The sequence below is a fragment of the Triplophysa rosa genome, linkage group LG14, assembly GCF_024868665.1.
Source record: "Triplophysa rosa linkage group LG14, Trosa_1v2, whole genome shotgun sequence".
NCBI classification, from domain to species: Eukaryota; Metazoa; Chordata; class Actinopteri; order Cypriniformes; family Nemacheilidae; genus Triplophysa; species Triplophysa rosa.
Window position 1 is genome coordinate 846,186 of NC_079903.1, and position 21,819 is coordinate 868,004.

Consider the following 21,819-nt stretch of genomic DNA (forward strand, 5'->3'; position numbering starts at 1 on the left):
AAACAAAATCAGTGGCAGACAAGACAAAACAACAACAGGACTAGGGTGAGACATCAAAAATAACAAACATGGGAGGGGGGGTGGGGCCAAACAAGGGCCCATAGGGGGCAGTCCAAAAGGGAGGTGGGGAGAAGTCCCAGTCCCCGGCTGCGCTCGAGGGCGCGGAGTCCTGGGGGACTTAGGGGGAGTCCTGGGGGGGACAGTCTTTGGCCCTGGCAGTTTCCCAGGGGCCGGCTGGACAGGGCTTGACGCCGGCTGGAAGGCCGGCTGGACAGGGCTTGACGCCGGCTGGAAGGCCGGCTGGATCACCGGGCTGGACGCCGGCTGGACAGGGCTGACGCCGGCTGGATCACGGCTGGACGCCGGCTGGATCACCGGCCTGGACGCGGCTGGATCACCGGACTGGACGCCGGCTGGATCACCGGACTGGACGCCGCTGGATCACCGGACTGGACGCCGGCTGGATCACCAGACTGGACGCCGGCTGGATCACCGGACTGGACGCCGGCTGGATCACCGGGCTGGACGCCAGGCTGGTCACCGGGCTGGACGCCGGCGACTCACCTGCTGGGACGCGCTGGCTCACCGTGCTGGACGCCGGCGGATCACCGGACTGGACGCCGGCTGGTCACCGGACTGGACGCCGGCTGGACCACCGGACTGGACGCCGGCTGGATCACCGGCGACCCGGCTGGACGCCGGCTGGATCACCGGCTGGACGCCGGCTGGATAGCCGGCTGGACAGGACTGGACGCCGGCTGGACACCGGACTGGACGCCGGCTGGACACCGGACTGGACGCCGGCTGGAACACCGGACTGGACGCCGGCTGCACCGGATGGACGCCGGCTGGACACCGGACTGGACGCCGGCACGACCCGGACTGGACGCCGGCTGACCACCGGACTGGACGCCGGCTGCACCGGACTGGACGCCGGCTGGACACCGGACTGGGCGCCGGCTGGATCACCGGACTGGAAACGCGGCTGCACCGGCGTGGATGCTCCTCCTCGACGCTTCTCCCTCCTTCTCCGCACCACTGGGTCCGTAGCCAACTTAGGCGGAACCATGGGGACCGGAGGGAGTTCTGCGTCGGTGAAGACCGCAGACGTCATCCCCGGGTCACTCCTCACCCACTCGCCACAGGCGCCGCCAGGAGAACCGGGGACCGTGGAGCTCAAGCCAGAGGGTACTAAGTCCCCCCGGGTAACGGCAGCCAGGACGAGTTCTTCCGGTACACTCAACCGCGGGGCGGAAGTTCCAACTGGGACCTTACCCCCGCGAGCGTCCCGGTTGACCACGTACCTGACCATATCCGCAAACCCTAGGGGACCCAGCAGCCTCTTCTCTGACGGCGTGAGGTGCCGAGTGAGGCAGCAGTCAAAAATCACTTTTAACTCTGCCTCACTAAACTCGGTTTCCTCTGCCATCTCCGAGAATGCTCTGGCGAACTCCCGGTTCCCGTAACTCCCCTGAAGGAACCCAAGCAGCAAGTGGGCTTGGCGAGAACGTAGGGAGACGCTGCATAGTCCATGTTTGCTGCCTGCTGGGTTCGGCTTGGTCGGTTCATTCTGTCATGAATTACGCTGGAAGAACCCAATTGCAGGCAGCCGTGGTGAGGTTTTAACAAAAAAGGGTTTATTTACAGATAACAAAACAAAAACCCACAATGGGGAGACAAAACACTATAACAAAGAGAGATTTCAAACGATAAACAAAAAACTTCCCACAAGGGGCAAAACGAGAACTACAAATCATAAACAAAACCAAACTTACAAAACAGGCAAGGTAGGGCATGAAAACGAGAACTACACGAAAGAACAGCAAACAGGAAACAGGAAACAATGAACCGACACAGGACTAGGAATACACAGGGTTTATAAAGGGGAAAACAAACGAGGGATGATAACACAGGGAGGGTGACGGGCAGGTGACAGGGATCAAACACTAAGGAGAAGCTAACGAGGTAACGAGAGGGCGGGGCTAGAAGACGAGACACCGGAGAGAACGTATATTATTGTCAAAAGGACAATAATATGTTTCTCTCCACACATAACCAAAGGCTTTGACATGACTCTGCTACAGGACCAAGGAAAATATGACTAAATGAAGCAGAGCCATGACAAAGTGTTTCACATCATGTTCGGCTTCGGCCAAGAATTTTCGTTTCGGTGCATCCCTAGTATATTCTTAAAGCAACTCATGTAAACACCTTAATCGTAATATTAGCTTACTCAGAGTAAGGCAAATAATTTGATTACTGATGTCCATGTAAACGTGGTCAATGACTGCGCTTCACTCAGTCGCTCACGGACCAAGCAAACGCTCCGCTCACATAATGCTCACGCTCACCGGTAAACCAAATCCCGCTAAGATCTGGCTATGACATAAAATGTGTCTTGTAAGCCTAATTGTTTTCAGTTTATAATACACTTCTTGAATAATTGTCTCAGATTAAGTCAGGATAGTGCCTTTTCTCTCACCATCTAGCTTGCTTAAATGTTAACATCTCACGACACGACGTAATAGTGTACCCCCAGCGCTATTACATCAAATACGTTACGTTACGTTAAATAGGCTACGTTAAATAATTATATGACTATTATGTAATTATATGTAATTATATAATAACTATATTTTTCAAAGTAGGCTATTCTAGTTGCATTTTTCATCAATTAATTTCTTAAATGATCCTTTGATTATGTTCTAGCGGCGAATTTGTTTTTTTGGCCCGATGCCAAACTTACTTGCCGACCCCTGCTCTACGAAGTACAAAGCTTATTCAGGATCAGATTTATTAGCATATAAAAGTAAAAAATTCATCCACCATCAGAAATGTGCTGGACTAATTCCTGCCGTATGTGGCTTTTATCCTCAAAATGCGTGACACACAGACAAAGAATGAGGAAATGCAATAAAAGTACTGGAACAAGCTTGTTCAGATTTGATCTGTTCTCCTTCATGTCAGAACATCAAACATGAAATGCATTTGCAGCAGATGTGTATGACCCTTCATCATCCAAACATGTGCTGTGCAGAAACTGTCTGACATCTGATATGTAAAGCAGTCTTTTTTAATAAAGAATCATTTAGATCTGAAAAGAAAAAAAGCATTAAATATTGTAGCGAGGAAGGCGGGACGAGAGCCGTGGGGCAGGAAGGCGGGGCCGGTGGCGTGAGTGATAATGAGTGTCAGCTGTACGCGCACCGGTCCCGCATGCCTCACGGGGAGCTAGGGAGCATAAGAGGACGAGCGACGGGACTGCCGACGAGAGAGGACCGGGCCCGGAAATGTTAAGTTTTATTTATGTTTGTGTGGCCGGCAGTCGACCGTGAGGTGGCTGCCGGCCTTTTACTTCCGTGTTATTGTTTGTTTATTTTTGATTAAAGTTTATTGTTTAAATGTTCGCCGGTTCCCGCCTCCTTCCTTCCCTACATTGAACTTTGTTACAAATATATATATTATAGCTGTCAATCGATTAAAAAATTTTATCGAGTTAATCACAGTCATGGACTGTGATTAATCATGATTAATCGCAAATTTAAAATACCAGGATTTACCTGTAAATTTGTTGAAATAAAGAAATGCATGACAAACTAGTTTAAGGAGACAGATTCTCCAGTTTAATTATCTCAGCAATTTACATTTCTATTATAATCCTATTTTAGAAATTAAATGTTTGCAAAGAGACCAAATGAACAGTATCTACATTCTTGATCTAATAATAAAGAAAATGAAATGCATAACAAACTAGCTTAAGGAAACAGATCATCCAGTATAATTATCTCAACAGTCAACAATTATATTATTGGCTCTACATTGTGCATCTATGCAACATTCCTCCTGCCAACCAATCATAAAGTCTGTTGTTTCAGCCAGTTGCTAAGAGAGACTAGCTTATTAACATTTTCAGATGACAGAGCTGACCTCTTCTTCTGCACAATGTGGCCTGCCAAAGAGAACAGTCTCTCACACGGGACTGTTGAGGCAGGTGTAGCCAAATACCGTTTTGCAATATGGGCCAGCTTACCATGTGAACCTGAATGTGCTGACCACCACTGCAGTGGACATGTGTCTATGCTGATACAGGGCTCTGCCTTGTACCTCTCTAGACATGTATCTGTGAACAGTGCCTCATCATCAGACTCCGACTCTGATCCCATCACTAGGAGGGCCATCTTCTTCTTTGGTGGCTCTGGTTCTACTTCTTCTCCAAAGGTCTGTGGAGCAGGTTCCCCATGCTTCAGCATCATATTCAGCTTTTGCCACACCTCTCCCCTCTCTGCTTTGGGCAAGCACCTCAGCTCCTTGAACCTGGGATCTAGAGCTGTTGCTACCTTTAACCACAATAGGTTTGAGGTCTCCCTTCGCCTGTTGAGGTCCTTTGTGAATGCACCCTTGAAGCGCACTATGTAGGCAGGGTCAACATCAGAGACTTCCATTGTACGCAGGAGATGGCACAGCGCAGGTAGCACCACAGAGCAGGATACATACTTTTCACCACCTAGGAGCTCAGTGATGTACCTACAGTACAGACACACAATTGACAAAATGAGACTACAGTTTACATTCAGATGGTACCTATTCAGGGTATATTACATTATGTTTAGACGACTTATAAACTACTTTATTTTATTAGTAAAATTGAATCGAAAAGAATCACATTACTTGCATGGTTTCAGCACTGCTTCCAGCTTTGCCAGTCTGTCAAAATCAGCTGAGGTTAGCATGGCTAACTCATGCTTCTACTGTGCCAGCGCTGCGTTCAGTGGATCTTTATTGCATTGAAGCCGCCTTATCATTTCAAGAGTCGAATTCCAGCGCGTCGTTACATCCTGCACGAGAGACTCCTCTGTTAGTCCATGCGAGACTTGCAGAGCTTTTAGCTCTGCAGTGTTTGCGGGACTGTGCTTGAAGTGTCCAACTATTTTACGGCACTTTGCTAAAATGCTGTCAAATCCGCTGTCCCGAATAGTCATGGTGATTACTCTTTGTATAACGTGCGCCACACAAGGAATATGCTCGAATGGTAAACTCCTTGCAGCAGCAATCATATTGGGAGCACTGTCCGTTCCTATTGTAGTGACTTTGTCCGTTATCTTCCACTCATTTGCAACGTTGAGAAACTGGTTTGCGCATGCTTCGGCAAAATGCCTTTCTTCGGTTTTTAACACGCCTAAAGTGAATGAGTGCAGATGCCAGTTGTCATCGATTAGGTGTGCTGTTACACCGAGGTAGTTTTGGTTACTTACTGATGTCCAGTGGTCTCCAGTAAGTGCAATGAAAGTGCCTTCTGCCAACTGACTCGCCTTTTTAGCTTTTTCAGTGTCGTACAGTTCATCTACTCTCGAAACAATAGTTCCCCTCGAAGGTAACTGGTACGATGGGTCGCCTGTGGCAATCTGAATGATGTCTTGAAGCCCACGGTCCTGAACTATGCTGATGGGTCTGCAGTCTGTGGCGATCCATTTAGTAATGGAATAAGTTAGCTTTGCTGTTGTTGTTTTGTTTACAGGTTTGCCCCGGCTGCACTCATCCAGTGTCCTTTGACGAGCACGGCTTGTTGACGCTGTCTCATCACCAGCAACTTTGCTAACATCTGCAAAATACATATGTTTGGCCCGAAGATAGTACTTCAAACTTGTCGATAAGACGGTGATAAGACAATTCGTCAATTCGTGCACACAACTTTGGTTTTATCCAAACTTCCATCTGGAAGCTTTTTATAAAGAAACTTGCCATTAAGCAGACCAGGTGTTGTGTCTTCTGCCATCATGTTAAGCAGCGTAGTGTTCACTGTACGTCACCAAATGCTACGGCGTAGGGCACGTGTCTCCGCGCTGCGATGACGGCAAGAAGTTGGGTTCAAACCTTATTAAACGATTAATTCTCGTTAAAAAAATATTATCGCATTACATTTTTTTGATTAATCGCATATGTTAACGCGTTAACGTTGACAGCCCTAATATATATATATATACTTGACAGTAAGCAATACTGTTCCCAGATAAACAGTGCGTCGCATTTATTATTAAATAAAGTCTCTGTCTTACTCTCATTATTTTCATCCACATTTGCCTACCAACATTTCAGAGGACATGCAAATCTGTTTCTCTCTCCCCTCTTTCTGACAAATTGTCTCTCTTCACATTGCGCTTAACCCCCGGGTTATCTCCGTTCTAAACCCCTCTTTAACCAAAGATAATAAATAATAATGTGCCTTTGCCATTACAATGAATGGGGATAGAATGCAACGCTCCATATGGCCGCTCCGGCGAAGGAAGCACCCCCACCCCCCAGTAAAAACAGCCAATCGACAAAGATTGGCTGTTCTCTATGGCTGGGTTCTCTTGCGCCACTTGTCAGCCTGTGTGCAAGTAACAGAAGCGACCTCGAATAAGGGGACTTTTAGCGAAATTCAAGCATATGAAACATATGAAATAAACGCTGTTCCTAAATATGTTGTTTAATTAGGATTTTAGCCGGCGATTGTAGAAATATCAGTATTCTCATTTCACGTCTTTCTTTAATTACGTTATAACTGCCCAGAGATGCGTTGCAAACATGGCCGCCCCCTTTCCTGCCATATTGGGGAAAATAAATACTATCAGAGTCAATCCCGTTAATATCATTTTTTTCATCATTTAGCATATTTTTAAAACTTTAGTTTGTCAAAAAGGTATTTGGTTAAATGCATTTACCTACCCCATATAACAGTGTTCCCAAAATAAATTATTTCTGTTAAGACTAGTCTTTACTTTTTAAGTCAGCTGCATCAAATCTTAGATGGGTCTAATTTAAGACAGAAAATTAAGGTCACAATTACCAGCTGCAGTGTCTTTTGTCCTCCACCAGAGGGCACTCTTATCAACACCCGGACTGTTCACACTACATTTCCCATAAGTCACTAGCTGTGTCCCAATTCGGGGGCTGCAACCTTCTAAGGTCGCGGACTTTAAAACGAGTACTTGTTCTTCAAAGCACTCAGCCTCAAAAGTCCAAGAAGCAAACTGAAATGAGACGAGCTAGCCTTGCGGATGATTTCCTAATTGTGTCACCTGCTGCTCCTGTTGCTTCCTGCATGGACACAGCAGAGACGTTTCTGACTTAATACGGAGCCAGAAACATTTTATTTTACTTTAGAAGTATGACACGTTTATGTAGATTAAAGAAGCCCGACAGTATATTAAATGAACTAACCTTATGAATTTAAAATACAATAATGAACATCATATATAATATTAAAACACTGAAATGGACCGTTTTTGTGAATTACTTACTTTTATTTACCTAATGTTTTGAATGATTATTTAAAAATGTCAAGCTGTTACAGGTGTGCAATGAATCTCGGGATAGCCAACGCTGTGAAGGATACAGTCGTTCTATCCTTAAAAACCCACGGAAATAAGGTTGTATTTTGGGGCTGCATTTGAAGCAACCTTTGAATCGGGACAGCCTTAGGCTCGATTCATATTTCGCGTCTAAAACCACGCGGAAAACGCGAGCTGCACTGTGTTCTCCTTTTTTTCCAAAGCGCCTGGACTTTGCGCTCTCCTGGTGTCTGTCGTCGCTAAGCAACCATGGGCCATGATAGCCGTTGAGACGAGGAGGTATGAGGTATAAACAAAGGATATATGGATTATATGCACTGAAAATACCTTGCAATAACTCTGCTACTAGATTTAGTTGTGCTGTGATCATCTGTGTCTCCATTTTCATTGATCTTGTCTATATAGGCTGGTTGGTTCTTGTCACATGACCTGCAGTGCGCTTGCGCCTTTCTGAAAAGTTGAGATTTTTTCATCTCTATGCGGTGCCGACGCTCCTGAAAAAAAGAGCGCGTCGCACTGCATGCGCGTCGCCCCTATTTGCGTGCGACTGCCGTGCGTCTACATTTAAAATAACGAATATGCGCGCGGAAAAGACGCGAAATGTGAATCGGGCCTTACCAGCCTTCAGTCGCGCTGAACGTTTCCCCCGAATTGGGACACAGCCATTGCCTGGACTCATTGTTTAATCACTTCCACCTGTTTCTTGTTATCTGTTTAGTTCTGTCTATTTAAACCTAGTTTTCTCAGTCATTCTTTGCTTGGTATTGTGTTTATGTTGCAGTTGCTTTTCTTTAGTTACCCTGTTCTCCTTTTCGGACTGATTATCTGTTTATGACCTCTGCCTGTTTTTGGATTGTGCTGCCTTGGATTACTACCCCTTTTAATAAACTGCATTTGGATCCTCACCTCTGTGCCTGTGCAAATTGTGACAGATGGACCCCTGGCTAACTTTTCGTTAGATAGTTAATCTATCTAATCTATGTTGCCATGGAAACCAATAAACTGTCAACTGCTCTAGATTCAAAAATGGCCTGACTTTGTATTGTGCTTTACAGTAGCAAATATTTTTATAAATGGACAAAAAGAAGAGGAAGAGCTTTCAAAGACCAATATAATTCACTGGACGTTTTATGAAAATGCTGGAGATTTATTTTTTGTAGATCTTTGATGGTTTGTGAAACGGATCGATTAACACTATTAATGTTCTCAGTTACTGTAGTCCAAGCCCTGTTTTTATGATTATTTGCACTGTAATCACAAAATTTGTTCATTTAAGTTGATTTGGCAGCGTTGTATCTCTCTAATATGCAAATATTTTCAGCAAAGAAAAGCTGGGTTTAGCGCCTACTGTCAGCCATTTTGTTTTAAGTTGTTCAGTGTCTTACGTTTTCTACAACTTAGACTGTCTGACTAAAGACTTCCATGAGCTTATTTATGCAATAACAGTCTTTCTTCACTGACTTTAGTAAGTCAGACTAATTCTAAGACAATGTCTTTAAACCATGGCTATGTTTATCCAACCTGCCCCTGAACACATGAGGGAAGTGAGAGCAGAATAAACACAAACGAGCAACAGCCACATCTGCCAACAACTTACACCATGTCTACACCGGACGAGACACGACAAAAGACATTAGAACCGCATTAGAACTAGGGATGCACCGAAATGAAAATCCTTGGCCGAAGCCAAATAAAAATGAAACACTTGGCCTAAGGCCGGATACCGAACACTGAACATGGCTTTTCGCATTTCTTCTATTTATTTAGCCAATTTGTTCACTATTGCACAAACTGAATGGTCAAAATGTGCTTTTTATATTTTGTCCTGCTTTTCAATATAATACAATATAACTTAAAATAAAATTGAGTTAAACAAGTAGGCTGAATTAAAACAAAAAATTGAGCCCCATCCCTTCTTGAATAGCCTATTTTAGGCCCATAACTGACTGCTCAAAGAATGTACTGTACCCCTTCAACAAAACACTTAATTAAAAAGTGTCATTCAATATCATAAGCTAAAAATATGAATAAACAAAAACTGTTGGATTATTATAGGCTACATTGCAAAAATGATTTAAAGAAAAAAGACATCCATGCAAGCAATTCTGACTGACAACCATTTCAGTTCACGTCTCTCCTCCAAACTCCACCCACAAAAGCTAACTGTTCTCTCAGAAGGTGCACACGTGGCCGGGACGCACAGAACAAGTTGACAAGTTGTTTAGTACAGGGAATTGTACTAAATTGAACCGATTCGTTTAAACAATGTAAGAGATCAGCGAATCATTCAAAGCCCAGTGAACCACAAGAGAACGTAGGATGTGATTGAGCTTTGCTCATTTAGTAATACTGGTTAATTATGGGCTGAAGTTAGTTGAAAAGGATAAAAAAGCTTATATTAGAATGTGAATGAATTTAATGTTTTATTATGTAAATGTAACTTATTAGTTGTCATTTTAATCTAATTTTTAGAACTTTAATATAACTGTTAAGCCACTTAAAGGGACGGTGGGCCTACACGCACGTTGCACCACCTCCGCCTCATTTCGAGCCAGGAAAAACCCTGGCGGCGGGGCTACTGTCAGACCGTCCGCTCCAGTCTGAAGTACACAAGTTACCGACCGGTAAAGACGCTTTCATTCAGAAATTTAATCCGGCTCGGCAAGTTCCGTGCTGTGTCTTTCTCTGACACTTTAAAATGCTCCACACACTGCTGACGCGTTTGCTGCATTATAGTGTGCACTATAGTGCCTTATTATATCTACATTGTATGTATACATGTATATAATACTACCTCTACTTACTACATGATCCATTTGCACAAGTGTACATACAATCTGTTAATATGTATATACTACCTACCTATATACTACCCTGTACAATGTCTCTTATATGTTATTATCCCCCATTTTCTGTAAAATAGTCTTTATTTTATATATGCATATTTTAGAATCTTTTAGACTGTAAATCGTATTATATTGTATTGTGATTGTGTTGAATGTCTGTACTAGAAGCTTCCAACACCAAAGAAAATTCCTTGTGTGTGCAAGCACACTTGGCAATAAAGCTCCTCTGATTCTGATTATGGCGGATTCAGACGGTACGCGGTGAGCGGTGGAATTGCCGCGCGGCAGCTGCCTTTCTCTCTAGTTGAAGCACTTTGTGCAGTCTACTCGGTGCTCACGTCGCGGTGTTGGGGCGGACGTTGCCATGATTACAACCAAGGTCCCACTTGTATTTGCAAAAAACGACATAAAACAAATAAAATTCTGTGTTTTCGTCATTATTTGTTTAATTTCACTTATTGTCTTCAATGATTTAATAAACATTTTTCGTTTGGGCCAACTAATGTTGCTTAAATTGATTTGCCTGTGGAACGTCATCACTTGCACTTGCTGATGTAAAGAATTTGTGGGAAATACGATTTTGTATCAGGTAACCCAAGTTGGCTAACCTAAACAATGCATCCCAGGCACAGGCTTTTGAAAGAAATGCAAAATCTTCTTATTTGTGTATGAGATTTTTGATGTATCGTACAGCTCTGGGAAGTCAATAACAGTTAAAACTATCTTTTCCTCCATCTGTTCAACGTTCGTCTACAAGATGAGATAAATGTTCTATGATTGGCAGTTAATAATCTGTTCATTGATTGGTTAAATCCGACGCGGCTGCCGCTGCCGCTCACAAGAAGATAAAACATTTTTTATCTTCAGCGGCGCCTGCCGCAAAGAGCCGTGCCCGTGGAAGCAGCAGGATTTTGGGTGCACGAGCACCGCTTGCGCACCACCTCTGCTCCACCAATGAAACCGCCCGCGTTTTGCCGCTTACCACATGTTTCCCATTGAAAATTAACTGGACAAACGCGACTGCCGCGTACCGTGTGAATGGCCCATTACTGTACATTAACACTGCCGCAGTCGAGAGCATCAAAAATCGCTCTGGCCGCCCTGCCAAGAACGCTGTAGAAAGATTCGTGGATGCTCTGACGTAGACCAAAGTTTACAGGTCTGCGTTCTCTAGAATCCTCTCAAGCGGTGGACTTCTACATTCCGATAGTTTGCTACCGAACCGCGTCACATCTCATTACCATAAAGTTGACCTGATTTCAACTCTCCACGACACCCAAGACGCTCACATAGAAAATGAATGACTTCCGGCCACTTTGACGCTCTCAACGGCAGCTGTGTGAACGCACAGTGAAGGGCTCAGCATAGTCCAGGCGAATTGCGCTTTCATTTGGGGGTAAAACGACGCTCGAAAACTTTGAGAGACGGTATAGTGTTTTCGAACAATCAAACACCCCTTTGTTTCTGGAGGCGGGGTTTACATGACATATGCAAATAGCCTCTGTGCACGTGGCCACACAAACAACACACCCACCTATTACATAATAGCCATGGACCAATGGTGGCTCGAGGGTGTTTACCGGCCAACAGGAAAACTTTCCCGGAAAGTTCTGTTTGGTTTGCTGCAGCGAACTAGTGAAACGAATTGTCGTTTGGACCAGATTTTGTTCAAAATCAGGTCACAGACGGTCGTTTTTCGATTTTGAATGTAGTATGCTGAGCCCTTTAATGTAAAGCCTGCGCGCATCTCTCTCACTCTCTCTCTGCGCTGGTTGCTGCTTGATCATATCACACTGTTTTTGCTATTTTCGGCAGAATATTTTCGGTTGCCTAACATTCGGTTTAAAGCGACAACGAGCAACTTTTTGACCTTAAAATAATGTCTTTAAAATTATTTAAGTGGTAGGTCAACTTTTAACTGGACAAATTTTACTGCCGCTGCTACCTAAGCAGCCTCCTATCGGCTGAAATTGCACTTGTAACTTTAGTGTTCGGGCCTGTACAAGCCCCGCCTATCCCCTGCTTTTCGGCATACGTCACGTTTTACTCGTAGCCTGGGAGAAGTTAGCCAACAGCAGAGCTAACAGTAAGACGAAACGAACCAAAACATCACCATGGCAGAGCCAGCCAAAAAAACCATAGCGGGTTTTGTCAGAAGGAAGCAAAGAAAAGAAAGCAAGAGAGTGATCGGACACGAGGCCGGTCACGAATCAATATCGGATGGGCTTACACTCGGTGGCGTGAGCAGCAAGAGGCAACAGGTTGCAAAACGGATGGAGACCTAGCGGTCCTGCTCCTGGATTTGTAAGTGTTATTTGTACATTTTTTGTTACTGTCCTGTACTTTTGAACGTATTTGTTATTAGTCTGTGTCATTGGCGCACCACCAGTTCACACTAGCTGAGAGATAACATAGAGATAAATAGCAGGGCAATGTTGGCTTGCTCACCGGGAGACTGCATTTATTCATTTAATTATTTATTAGATATTATTTATTAGAATGATCTTGCTTGGTCTAAACACCATGCACTGTGCTGTGTTTTACCTCTCTGTGTTTTTCTTATTTTCTCCTGTAAAGCTGCTTTGGAACAATGCACATTGTGAAAAGCGCTATATAAATACAATTGAATTGAATTGAAATAAAATAATATATGGTTGCCGGTGTCGATAGCTAGCATGTTGTCATGTCTCGTCATGGATGTGTGTAGTGCTTGTAAATGAAGACTGAAAAACCACAATAAATGTGTTGTGGTAAAAAGTAGCAGATTCTTTATTTCAGACCAGTAAACCGCGTAAATGTTGAACAGTCCAGTCGTTGAGTAGGCTAATGTTGTCGTTATATATATATACATTCTAATATGCGCTGTTTTCATAGCTTATCTGGGACTGCCGGGTTCGTTGGCTTTATAAACAAACTCACGCGAATTGAGCTGCCAGCGGGAAATCTTTGCGACAGTTTTTACGACACAGTAAACAGACAATTCTGCTTATCAACCACGTGGGGCAACAGTGAGCAGAAGTTGCTCGTTGTCGCTTTTAACCCATTATAATTGTATTTTTTGTCCACACTGGATGCGGCCGACGTAGACACGGTGTTACAATGTTATGTGTTTTTTACTTACTTACTGACGGTCACATACTTATCACTGAATCTCATGTTGTTACACAAATATTTTATCATTTTACATGATCATGTTTGTGTGTGTTTTTAAAGTTCTTAACATTGTTCTTTAATGTTTAACATTTTGTGTGTGTTTTACCTCGAAACACCAGGCCGGTGTGTTTAAATGTTGCTACGCTTATTCAGCAATTATTGTGATATGAACAATTCAGTTAAGTCAGCAATGTAGTAGTAATAATAACACCATTAATATTCAAGCTGGTTAAACTGATGACTCGTGATATCATGTTCAATGACTTACATGCAGTAGGTAGAGTGCCCTAACATTCAATCATCTAATGTACTGACCGTATAAACACTAAACAGTAAAACAAATGCCTCACTGTACAGACAAGACAAACAGTGTGCTGCTACTGTGGTGCTCTGCTATTTCACTACATTAAAGCTTCAATGCGTTAAGGAAATATCTCCAGAACACATTAAAGTGTGTTAAATGCAGACGTCACGTGAATTACCTCTCCTCCATGTCCATCAAAGATGCTGAAGATGTGCGGATGACTCCCGTTGAGTGTGTCAGTGAGGAGGATGTCAAACCTGTCCTCCATGTGATCCCTCCTGCCCTGGACAGAGTACACCGCAGCAGCTGGACTCCTGAACTCCCACGTCCTGGACACCTGCTCGTCGTCCGCAAGGTCTCCGTCATTCTTCCCCTTTATCACGTGTATGGACTGCGCGATGGTCTTGACGTCATCCGTGTGGAAGAGATAGCTACAGAGCGCCAGACTGATGCAGAGGAGCAGCAGGGTCCCGGGTCTGAGGAGGAGATATCGCATGATTCTCCACAGCACGGACAGCACGCTCATGCTCTCCTCCGGCACGCGCACTTAATGCGTGCGCAACGGCGAGCTGATGCTGTTCTAACGCATTTTATCCCCCGCACTTCAAAAGCACATCCGTTGCAACGAACAAGAACAAATGCTAAAATATATGTAGGCGCTACGTATAGTTTTATCAAGGCGGTGAACAAACCGAGTGACGCTCTGATCGACGTCCGTCCGGCGCGTGCTCCTGGCTGCAGGTGCACAGTACGCGAATGCCTTGAGATTACATGAGATCAGTCATCTGTGTGTCTGTTTATATGGCTGAGAAATAGAATCAGATGTCAGACAGAGACACCGACGGACACACAGTCATAGCGCTCGCGCTGCATTCACACACACACACACACACACATCTGTTACGCGCATGTAAATACAGCTGAACAAAATGCTTGTCAAAATAAAAGTCCATATTCATCGTGCCATCTCCATGCGTAAAACTAAATCATCAAAGTAAAAAAATAGTATACTTCATTGTTTTTATCATTCTAGAATACTGTAGCATAATATATCAATTACAACACTTTGTTAATGTAAAGTATTCTGTATTATGATTTGACTAAGACCGCCCAAATCTACACGTAGTTAAGGGGGGGGCGTAATTGTAAATCTCATTGTATCGCCTGTCAGTACAATTGCTTTGGAACCTGATGTTCCGAATATGGTAAGAGGCGTTACATTTCCGTGAAATGCTTGCAGTATTCGACCAATCACTACGCACTGGTGAACTGGCTAATCATAGCACACCTAGCTTTTCAGAGCGATGAGCTTTGTAAAAAATCAGTGTTTCAGAGAGGCGGGGCAAAGTGGAGATACAAACATGCACGGTATGTGGAAAATACAAAGTTTTTTAAACTTTAAATGGTGTGTACACATTGCGTTACATCTAAAACAAACAATAATATTCGTTTTAGCCGTGCAATATGACTCCTTTAACATTTCCCATAAGTTTACTATACTGCCCTACACAGGCAAAGAGCAATAACTACACATTTGGTAAAAATTGAGATATGGCTTGAAATGGGCATTGTGACTTCTTTTCTCCTGGTTCAATTTTGTCCAGTTTTAGAGAAACAAGAGTGTCAAAACTGCTGTATGGCTACAGTGCAATGACAGTCTGGTGTGAAACCTTTCAAGGCATTTTTCTTAGTTTCAGTGTTTGCGTAGTTTGTAGGGCAGTATAGTACATACTAAATCGTGTGGCTCACATGGTCGAGTCCTGCGTAATTCGTGATGATCAAAGTGTAGTCATAGATAAAGTATATTATACTTAATACTACAGGTTTTTCTTTTTATGAGATGTGAAAAATAGACAAGGATACAAGACTTTTGAGAGGACATGATGTGTATTAGTGCAATCACAAACCTCTGAATTTCATAAGCTCTGCCCTCAGGAACACGCAACCAATGGGGGAAACAGAGTTAGCTTAACCAATCAGGGCGTTTTGGGAGGAGGGGATTCTAAGACTAAATCAAGCGTTTGGTAAAAATGCTGTTGCAATAATGTAAAATATGTGAAAAATAGTGGGGGGTTTTTACAATCAAGCATGAAAACTTATTGTAGCCGAGTCAGTAGGGGGTGCTGTTGGACTGTCACTGCATGCCATAGCAGTTGTAGAAGGAGCGTTGGGCCTGTTATACTGTATATGCTGCCTCTGTGGCTGTAAGTCTATGGAGCCAGAAATATGACAAAACAATCTGAATTTGAATTTCATAAATCTGAATTATTGACAAGTGTTTTTTAACAAAACTGAATATTATATGGGAGTTAAAATAGTTTTGAATTAGATTTTGATTTCGAATTTGAATTTTTTTACTTGAATATTGAACATTTGAAATTTAACACAATTGCTTTTTTTAAGGCAGAGTTTTATAGGCATTCATATTCAAACAACATATTTTTTGCTCTGAATTCTTAGATTGCAAATATCCAGTTTTTTTTTAAATACAGCCTCACGTTTTCAAGATGAAGAAGAAATTCGGAACATCAAATTCAATTTTCTAAAATTCAAAACGCAGAAATTCAGATCGTACAGAAAGTAGGTCAGAGGTCGTCCACAGGGAAGAGTAGAAGATCTCGGAAAAGTCAAACGGAGCGCTTTGGCCACAATGGCCAGTTATTTGTTCTTATTATCCAATCAAACTCCAAACATGCTGTTTTGGAGAGTGGAACTTCTTACATTGCAATAAAAAGGATTTACATTTTTCAAATTGCGACCACGCCCACAAGACTACACGGGTTGATCGTTTGTTGTTGCTGCAGCATAGCCAAGCTCATACCGCTGCAATCTTAGGCAGCTGCCCGGGATGTGTGCGCTCACTGCCTGCGTTTTTGCCTGCTGTGCCTCCACTGTTTGCGCTCACTCCCAGCGTTTGCTGTTGGTGCTTTTACCCACAGTGTGCTTAGTGCACGCTCGCTGCTAGCTGCCCCACTATGCGCGCTGGCTTCGAGCGTTTGTGGGTGCATATACATTTAATATATTAGACATGTATACAATTTTTATAAAGAATGTTTGTGGGTCCTGCAAAGTCAATAGCCGGGTTTCCATCCAAAGTTGCGAATTTAGCTTATGCGCAAAATTGGAATATCGCATAAAACATTTTCGAATAAGCACCGTTTCCATCCAAATAGTCAACCGTCACTTCCTAATAAACTGCCACTAAATATCAGTAAGAAAAGTAAGAGAAGCCACTGAATATAATGATTTTCATATAGAATAATACTTGCGCAAGCAGACGATTACGAAACACAATAAATGCGGTGCTTTTGTGGATGTCTGCTGTTTGGGAAACACAGTCGTGACAGTTCTAAGAGGCAATTACAGAATACTTTGACGACTTTGCTCAGGCATTTAAGAATGACCGTAACAACATTTCTCATGCTGTGTAACAAGATCAGTTCTCTGGTTAGTCAGGTTACGCCGTCTCATAGTGCAGTTACGTGGCTTTTTGGAGGAATTTATTCGGCAAATGCGTTTCCATCTCCCATTATTCGCATTAACCCTTTTTCGCAAAACTGAAAAACCACCTCAAGCGAGCGTAAAAACTTTTTGCGAATTAAGGGTTTTTAATTCGAAATTTGGCGTTTCCATCACTCGTTTCTGATGCGAAACTTCAAAATGCGAATAAAACCAGAGTGATGGAAACCCGCTTAATGACGTACATGGCACGCTGCAATAAAAGTTATGTATAACATTTAATGCTACAATAGAGAGAAAATGAATAAACTATGTAAGCTACAGACTGAAATAATAACTTTTGTAATAAAAAAATAGTGTGTAATAGTATTGAAATGCTATAACTTTGATCCAGGACACATTTAACGACCAGCTGAAACAATCTGGACACAACACACGTAAAGATTTTTTCTTATGACTAGAGCCGATTCCAGTCTTTGTCAGTCAGAAAGGAGCACACACCTAACTGCTGTGCCAGACCACTACACCACACATTCAACGACTGGACGTTCTGCTGAACCAACAAATCTATCGATCTATGTTATATTCCCGTTTTGTCAGTAAAGCAACCATGATGTTCGTGTTTTTGTATGGTTATGCACTTTCTGTTTCATGCAGATTAAACATTTTGATAATGATAACAAGAGAGCATTTATTCCTCAGGATATAATGTAAGTTTGTTGTGGATATAGTTCACTATAAATAATATGTTGAGTAATATATGACTGAAAACGCCATACCTTAATATCCAGGTGCATTTTGCTGCGTTCGTTTTGCAGGCTACTGTATAGTAGATAGAACATGTGTTTATTTTTATTTCATTTAGACTGTATTCACTAAAACGCATAAACTGATAGCTTTTTTATTTTGCGTTGACAAAGTAGGCTATATTTAGCTTAAGATGGAGGTGTGTTCGTTTGCTAAATGAAAATCTTTTTGTTTTAATTGTACCTCATTGCTTCTTGTACTTCATATAAATAAATGAATAAAAGTACTTTAAAACTGCAGTCTTTGTCATTTAAAAAATATACATAGAAATAACACAACAATAGCTTTTATATTTTTCTCCTCATTTCTCTATCTCATTGTTTGTCTGTGTTCAGTCTTTAGCTGTGAACACATCTGTGGCATTGTCAGCCATTATGATCAAATTCCATTCATAATATAGTGAAAATAAGATTTGATTAAACATGATTAATGTTTACGACTGGCATGCTGGCTGCACTGACAAAAAAATTCCTTTAGCCAAAGAATAGACAACAGTACTATTACACACTATTTTTTATTAAAGTTTTTATTTCAGTCTAAATGCAGTCTGTAGCTTACATAGTTTATTCATTTTCTCTCTATTGTAGCATTAAATGTTGTACATAACTTTTATTGCAGCGTGCCACGTATGTCATTGACTTTGCAGGACCCACAAACGTTCTTTATAAAAATTGTATACATGTCTAATATATTAAATGTATATGCACCCACAAACGCTCGAAGCCAGCGCGCATAGTGGGGCAGCTAGCAGCGAGCGTGCACTAAGCACACTGTGGGTAAAAGCACCAACAGCAAACGCTGGGAGTGAGCGCAAACAGTGGAGGCATAGCAGGCAAAAACGCAGGCAGTGAGCGCACACATCCCGGGCAGCTGCCTAAGATTGCAGCGGTATGAGCTTGGCTATGCTGCAGCAACAACAAACGATCAACCCGTGTAGTCTTGTGGGCATGGTCGCATTTTGAAAAATGTAAATCCTTTTTATTGCAATGTAAGAAGTTCCACTCTCCAAAACAGCATGTTTGGAGTTTGATTGGATAATAAGAACAAATAACTGGCCATTGTGGCCAAAGCGCTCCGTTTGACTTTTCCGAGATCTTCTACTCTTCCCTGTGGACGACCTCTGACCTACTTTCTGTACGATCTGAATTTCTGCGTTTTGAATTTTAGAAAATTGAATTTGATGCTCCGAATTTCTTCTTCATCTTGAAAGCATGAGGCTGTATTTAAAAAAAACTGGATATTTACAATCTAAGAATTCAGAGCAAAAAATGTGTTGTTTGAAAATGCATGCCTATAAAACTCTGCCTTAAAAAAAAAGCAATTGTGTTAAATGTCAAATGTTCAATATTCAAGTAAAAAAAAATCTAATTCGAAATCAAAATCTAATTCAAAACTATTTTAACTCCCATATAATATTCAGTTTTGTTAAAAAACACTTGTCAATAATTCAGATTTACGAAATTCAAATTCAGATTGTTTTGTCATATTTCTGGCTCCATATAAGTCATGCCATAGTTAAATTGGTTGGGTCTCTGGAAGAAGCTGGCGGCGTTATCGAGCCGATCTGGGTGCGTGCTGCAAGTGGTGGACTGCTTATACAGCCATTGGAAAAGCAGTGGACATTAAATCCACGTTTTCGTCCGCTTAGACTACCGGATCGATGAGTGATTGAGAGATTGGCTCAGCGCGTGGCGAGGAACGCCAGACCGCTGTACTTACCCTCTTCAGAATTGCGCATGCCTTTAAGAGCATGAAGAGTTATGTGTGCTTTTGAAGTGTTGATCACTGTTTTCCCTACCTAAGTTTTGGTTATGTTTACCTTTATATATTTGTTTATTGTATTAGTCTGATATTTTGTTTCTTTTGTTTGATTGTCGGCCCATGACCACTTTATTATACTGCCTCTGTATTGGATGTGTCCGTGCACTGACTGAGCCATAATTTATATCTGCCCTGCATATAGTGACTGAGAGAGACATACACTTATTCTTATTTTGGGCGTGATGTGGTAGTGATATGTATACACGGATTTGTGTTTGTGTATTGGTGTGACGCGAGATATTGTATTTGGTTTCTTTTGTTTTATTCTTCTCTGAAGATACTATATTTGCATAGGCGACTGTGGGCGGTGTTTGCTCAGGGTCAGACCAACCTGATACCAGTTAAATAAAGATTAATGTCTGACTATAATACTCTGCTATATGCATTCATTTGAGTGACTGTGTGGGGAACTCATCTGGGAACTCCTACCCGACTCTAAATTGGAGTAGCATAGTCTTGGGCGGTTGTGTATAACAACCCGCTCTGTTACACTATCATAGGACATCCAAAATACAGTGGATAGTCTGAAATGCATGCTTAATAATTAACCAAACCTTAGGCCTACACAGTTCTCTTGTTCTACAAAAAAACAACGCAACATAAACTTATTATGTCAAGAAAATAAACTAAAGGAGCCAGCTGTTGATACAAATGCTATATTTTTCTTTGGCAACTCTCAGAGTTGTGTCGCTTTCTGAAATTTCCATTCTAAAAAATGAAGGTGACAACTCCATGGGGAAATAAGAGGTTTCATTACTGCATCTGACAGCCTTCTACTTACTCATAGTTAAATCTAGAATCACAGGATTGTACCATTAAATATTTTACGATGGACGCACTCAAAAATAAATAAATAAATACACAAATATACAGTTTAACCCTTTGGTTGTCTTCACTAGAGGACCCTGTTTGTGAACTTCGTGGACACATTTGTCCATGGTATGATTACAACCACTCTTTCAAGAAATGTTTCAACATGTTTTTTATTTATTTGTAATATATTTAAAAGCACTCAAATCATGCATTTATTTTGTATTTTTTGTTGTTGTATATTTTATTTACACCTAAAACCTCTGAATTTCTATTGGAAAATATGCCTTTTTATGTTATTTTCACTTAAAATGGACTTCATTCCACTAATTAACACGCTGTAAAATAAGTTCTTCTTTTGTTTTTTAGTTACATCAGATGAAATAAAAATAGCAAAAACTTGAAATATCAATGACCACTATACTCTTTAGTAGTCAATAGTCCTATTCGCACAGGATTAGTATTATCTGGGGACCTCTGGTCATTTGTAATAATCGCAGAGATTGTCTGTGATCTTAATCCCGTGCGAAACGGCCATGTCTGTAATTTGTCAAGTAAAAATTCCCCCACAAATTACCTTCCATATTTTGACGAACACAGAGGTCCTGTGATAATATTAGTTCAGTGCGAATCGGCATCTCTGCGATTTGAAATTTTGAACAAGATTTGGCGGGATCGTATCTCATTTTTTCAAGGTTTCTGCGCGCCTTTTCAGTCATTTTTCGCAAAGAATGGAAGCTGCGTTGGAGTGTTTTCACAGTATTTTGGGTGCTGGGTTATGTCGCTACATACCAGACAACAATAATATTGGCAGAGAGAAAATATTCACTGTAAAAAAACATGACAGGATCAGAAGAGCGAAACAAAAAAGAATGAATATATGGAGATGGCTGACATGCATGGCAGCATGCGGTAAGGAACATTCTTCTGTTTACATACAACTACACCTACAACGACAAGACTTTCAAGTAGGGCTGTCAACGGTAAGGCGTTAACGCATGCGATTAATTATTTCAAATTAACGCGTGAAAAATATTTAACGCAATTAACGCAGCATCCGTTTGTTTTGACATCCTTTGTCTAGCGTTACATTATGTAATCACGCTCTTATTCGTGTACAGGTTTTTAAACCACTTAAGCGCGATTTGAAACAGTTGCTTTGACATGTTCAATGAGGATAGATAGCTTCTAAACTGTGGGACGCGGCAAAACGCAACGCGAGGTCCAGCCTGGTGTAAACAGTAACAGGCTAAAGGCTGCGTCAATGAATGAATCTCTGTCAGACAGC

General features: G+C 42.0%; 1 protein-coding gene across 1 annotated transcript in view; it reads right to left on the minus strand.

The window, feature by feature from the left end:
- Window positions 1-14,547, minus strand: part of ppm1lb (protein phosphatase, Mg2+/Mn2+ dependent, 1Lb) — a 43,577-nt gene extending 29,030 nt beyond the window's left edge. Inside the window, exon 1 of the mRNA XM_057350388.1 lies at window positions 13,813-14,547. Coding sequence (XP_057206371.1) covers window positions 13,813-14,160 — 348 coding nt within the window. The 5' untranslated portion in view covers window positions 14,161-14,547. The remainder of the gene's footprint in view (window positions 1-13,812) is intronic.
- Between the last annotated feature and the right edge of the window lie 7,272 nt (window positions 14,548-21,819).